We start from the raw sequence: 5,802 nt of genomic DNA on the forward strand, positions 1-5,802 counted from the left end.
GGAAACAATGGAGAAAACTCAAACAGAGGAAATGCTGGAAATAGAAAATCTGAGTAAAAATACAGAAACAGATGCAAATATAACCAACAGACTACAAGAGATAGAAGAGAGGCTCTCTGGTGTAGAGGACACAATAAAGGAAATGGATTCATCAGTCAAAGAAAATACCAATGCCAAAAATATTACAACACAAAATGTCCATTGGATACCATGAAAGACCAAGCCTACCAATAATAGGGATAGAGGAAGAAGAATTCCAACTCAAAGGCACAGAAAATATATTCAACAAGATCAAAGAAGAAAACTTTCCCAACTTAAAGAAGGACATACCTATGAAGATAAAAGAAGCCTATAGAACACCAAACAGACCAGAACCCCCCAAAAAAGTCCCCATGCCACATACTAATTAAACAACTAAATGTACAGAATAAAGAACGAATATTAAGAGCAGCAAAGGAAAAAGTCAAAGTGACTTATAAAGGCAAACTCATCAGAATAACACCTGATTTCTCAATGGAGACTTTGAAAGCCAGAAGGACCTGGACAGATGTAATGCAGACTCTAAGAGACCATAAATACAAGCCTAGACTAATATACCCAGCAAAAGTTTCAATCATCATAGACAGAGTGAACAAAACATTCCAAGATGAAGCCAGATTTAAACAATACCTATCCACAAACCCAGCCCTACAGAAAGAACTAGATGGAAAATTCCAACCTAAGGAAGTCAGATACACCCATGAAAACACAGGTAATAGATAACACCACAGCAGTAAACCCTAGAGAAGCACACACACACACACACACACACACACACACACCAAAAAATAACAGGAATGAACAATCACTGGTCATTAATATCCCTTAATATCAATGGACTTAATTCACCTATAAAAAGACACGGTCTAACAGAATGGATAAGGAAGCAGGACCCATCTTTCTGTTGCATACAAGAAACACACCTCAAATTCAAATATAGATACTACCTAAGAATAAAGGGCTGAGAAACGTCTTTCCAATCAAAAGGTCTTAAGAATCAAGTGGGTGTAGCCATCCTAATATCCAACAAAATAGACTTCAAACTAAAATCAATAAAAAGAGATCAAGAAGGGCATTACATACTCATCACAGGAAAGACCCACCAAGATGCAGTTTTACTTCTGAATATTTATGCCCCAAACACAAGGGCGCCCACATATGTAAAAGAAACATTACTAAGCTTAAATATCATATGTAACCCCACACATTAATAGTGGGAGACTTCAACACTCCACTTTCACCAGTGGAGAGATCTGCCAAATCGAAACTTAACAGAGAAATAAAGAACTTAACTGATGTCATGACTCAAATGGACTTAATCGATATCTACATAACATTCCATCCTAACAAAAAAGAATATACCTTCTTCTCAGCACCCCATGGAATCTTCTCCAAAATCTATCACATACTTGACCACAAAGCAAATCTCAAGATACAAAACAGTTGGAATAACCTCCTGTGTTCTATCAGACCACCGTGGTTTAAAGTTAGATTTCAACAACAACAAAACTACAGAAAGCTTACAATCTCATGGAAACGGAATAATGCTCAACTGAATCACCAATGGGTTAAGGAAGAAATAAAGAAATTAAAGACTTCCTAGAGATCAATGAAAATGAATATACCACATAACCAAACTTATGGGACACTATGAAAGCAGTGCTAAGAGGTAAATCCATAGCACTAAATGCCCACATAAAGAAATTGGAGAAATCTCACACTAGTGACTTAACAGCACACGTGAAAGCCCTAGAACAAGAAGAAACAAAATCACGCAGGAGAAATAGTCGCCAGGAAATAGTCTAATTGAGAGCTGAAATCAATAAGATAGAAACAAAGAGAACAATACAAAGAATTAATGAAACAAAGAGTTCGTTCTTTGAGAAAATCAAGAAGATAGACAAGCCCTTATCCAAACTACCCAAAAGACAGAGAGACACCCATTCAAATTTAAAAAAAATCAGAAATGAAAAGAGAGGCATGACAACTAACACTGAGGAAATCCAGAAAATCATACTTCAAAAACCTCTACTGCACAAAACTGGAAAATCTAAAAGAAATGGATTATTTTCTGGATAGGTACCCCATACATAAGTTAAATCAAGACCAGATAAACTATTTAAATAGTACAATAACCCCTAAGGAAAGAGAAACAGTCATTAAAAGTCTCCCAACCAAAAAAAGCACAGGACCAGATGGTTTCAATTTAGAATTCTACCAGATCTTCAAAGAAGAGTTAATACCAATACTCTTTAAATTGTTCCACACAGTAGAAACAGAAGGAATATTACCAAACTCCTTCTATGAGGCTACAATTACCCTGATTCCTAAGCCAAACAATGATGCCACAATGCAAGAGAACTACAGAACAATCTCCCTCATGAACATTAATGGAAAAAGAGTTCTGCTCTTTTCTGAAGGGAAATGGAGGAGAAATAGATCTTGGAAAAAGGGAGTTGGGGGACAGTGCTGGGAAGAGTGGAGGGAGAGGAGGATGTGGTTGGGATGTATTGTATGACAGAAGTCTAAAGATGAAGAAAAAAGAAAAATATTCCACATACACTGAAGACAGCAGAATAGGCCTTGTACATTAAAAAGCATACAAATGAACAGAGAACATAGCTGTGTTTGTAATGTGAATCTCTTTAACAATATATTTATTTTTATGTGCAGAATTTTACCAAGTATTTAAAAATTGCATAAAACTACTCATATATCCCAACAAGGTTATTACTACTTAAATTATTCAACAAAATAGGAAAGTAAGGAATCTTTTCAAAATATTTTACACTGATTTCAAAACGAGATAAAGATACAACAAACACTGTATATTATGTGATCAACATAGATGAAAAAAAGCTCAATAAAATACTTGCAAATTGAATCCAAGATTAAAAGAGTGATTCATCATAATCATGTTTGTTTCATTCAGATATTCAAGGATGGTCCAATATGTGTAAATCATTAAACCTAATTCATTACATAAATGGACACAAAGATAGAAACCATATGTTCATCTTAAATATACACAAAAAGGCCTATGGAAGAAATCACCATGTCTTTGTATTAAAAGTGATAGGATGGCTAGGGATAGAGGGAAAATTACTCAATATGATAAAGGCATTACACATTAAGGCTATGACTGGCATCATGGCAAATGGGAAAAATCCAAAGCACACCAGAAACAACACAAGGATGTTCACTCTCTGCAATACTCTTCAGTGTAGTGCTGGGAATCCTAGAGTACTAAGACAAAAGAAGAAAATAGGAAATAAATCATGGAAGAAAAACACTGAAAATAGACAGCAGGAAAATAATTTTCCTAATTTCCTATGTTATTTTGAGATTTCTGGGATCTCCAGTCACAGAGATAGAATAATTTATGAACGGATTTAGCTAGAAGCAATCAGTTAGGCAGATGATATGTTCTGCTACATAAGAAATTCCAAAACTATTACCCAAAAAGTCTCTCAGAACTGATGATTAACTTCAGCAAGGCTGCCTTAACAATACTTTTAAATGCATGAGTGTCTTGCCAGCATGTATGTAAGCACACAGTTTGCATGCCTGGTACCATTAGAGGCTAAAGAAGGTGCTAGATCCTCTAGAACTGAAGTTAAAGATAGATGTGTGTTGCCATGTGGGTGCTGAGAATCAAACCAAGGTCCTTTTCAAGTGCAACAATTCTGCTTAACCAATAGGTATTCTTTTTATTCCAATGAAACACCTAACTGTATACTTTCTTAAATTGACACATGACTAAATTTAATGCAATTAATATTATGGCATATCAAAAGTTGATACACTCAGTCTAGAATTTACATAGAAATTCAATGAACAAAATACTGAGAAATTCCTAGAAATGTAGAATTAAAATTTCTTACTTGTTTGTTCTTTTTTATATAAAACCACAATAATTATATCCATGTAAACTTTAGGTACACAGAGAGGAAGATGAATGGGACATCATGAAGAGACTGAAAATATGTTTGCAGATGATAGATAATATTTTTAAGAGAGAGACAGAATGAGAGAGAGGGGTATAGATCACTTTCGCTGTTTTTTGTATTATTTTGTTTTGTTTTCCTAAAAGTATGCTCTGGAATATCAAGTCATCACCAATATCACTTCTGGAAGCATGTTTAAGACAAGCCTTTACTTTCTATGATTTCATATAGAAAAGACTATATTCTACTGCACACGGTGAGATTAAAAGTCATAGGCGTGTGTTTCAATATTGTTGATTCTTTTAGGTAGACCAGTGGACAGAGGAGCCAGCAGAATTCTGTGTGAATTGCTGCAGGCACCTGAAAGCATCAACACACACTGCTGGAATTTGGAGACACAGCAGAGGATCATGGCTAAGCAGCCATCCCTTTCTCTGACACCTGTGCTCTAGCTTTTGTGAGAAATCCAGGAATCCTTTCTGCTGTCAGCTTCTCTCAGTGATGATTCACTCCCTTTGTAATACTGGCATCTGCAAGATAACTTTCTGTACATAAAGATAATGTGCTGAATATCCACAGAAGCTTCCACTCTTCTGTATAAGTCCCAATTAGTGATATATCTCAGACTCTTCACAGGGAACTACTGTGTCCACTGTTAATGTAGAAAAGACATTGTTACTCTGTAGTGCTTTGAATGAAGTGAAAGAATGATAGACCACAGAGAGGACTGGTTAGCCTCTTGTACCAATAAAAAAAGATTCATCATGAACTGTGTTAAAAATGTTCTAACATCTGAGAAACAGTTTCAGTGGGTAACTCACCAGGAGGAACATCTGGGGCAGCCAGGCCACATACTTCTGCTTCCTTGGGGGTTTATGTTATGACTTGTATAACTGTGGGAGGAAGATTATTATACTGTTGACAGTAATAATTTGCCACATCTTCAGACTGCAGGCTGCTTATCTTTAGAGAAAACTGTGTGCCAGATCTACTGCCACTGAATCTAGAAGGAACCCCATCTTGCAAATTATTTGCATCATAGATCAGGAGCTTAGGTGGTCCCCCTGGTTTCTGCTGATACCATGCTAAATTACTGTAAATGTTCTGACTTGCTTGGCATGTCATGGTGACACTTTCTCCCAGAGAAGCAGACAGGGAGGCTGGAGACTGGGTCATCTGGATGTCACATCTGGCACCTGAGATTGGAAAATTGAGAATAAATTTGTATATAGTTAATTCTACTAGAAAAATGCTTTCACAGAGACAGTGAAGTACTGACTAGACTCAGCTGAATAAATTTCCAGTGCATTTGGAAATTTCTTCATAGCAATTAAAATCCCTTACCTATAAGGCAGAGCAGCTGCAACACCAGGAGCTGTGTGGGGACCCTCATGTCTGTGCTGTGACTGTGTGAGGCTGACTCTGGCACAGGACTGACCTGCCTATGAAGAAGAACAGCAGCCACGCTCTGGGCACATGCAAATCAGCAATGGTTGAGCACAGCCATAGGCACAGGGTGTGACCTGACTATGAAGAAGTCCTCAGGGCAATGGGCTGTGCTTTGGGCACATGCAAATCAGCAATGGGATTGGCCAAGCTGGTGACTTATTACAGCCTATAGCCCTCTTATGTATCAGATCAGAAAGGCAGTACAGGTTTATTTGTAGGAATGTGCTCCTCTTTGGACAACAAAGAACAACACCACTCTAAGTGGTGCACTTTATTTTGATAGCTGTCACGTTCAATGTAGATTTTCCGTGTTATATTTCCCTCCATAGCAGGGACTGTGTCAGATATGGTGCAATTCTAGAAAGTA

At 37.0% G+C, this 5,802-nt stretch overlaps 1 gene segment (V, D, J or C); it reads right to left on the reverse strand.

The window, feature by feature from the left end:
* Positions 1 to 4,859: 4,859 nt before the first annotated feature.
* LOC114688838 lies at positions 4,860 to 5,480 on the reverse strand. The segment is given in 2 exon segments: positions 4,860 to 5,182; positions 5,331 to 5,480. Coding segments are annotated over 2 exon segments (372 nt in total).
* Between the last annotated feature and the right edge of the window lie 322 nt (positions 5,481 to 5,802).

Source organism: Peromyscus leucopus, chromosome 3 (assembly GCF_004664715.2).
Source record: "Peromyscus leucopus breed LL Stock chromosome 3, UCI_PerLeu_2.1, whole genome shotgun sequence".
Taxonomy (NCBI): Eukaryota; Metazoa; Chordata; class Mammalia; order Rodentia; family Cricetidae; genus Peromyscus; species Peromyscus leucopus.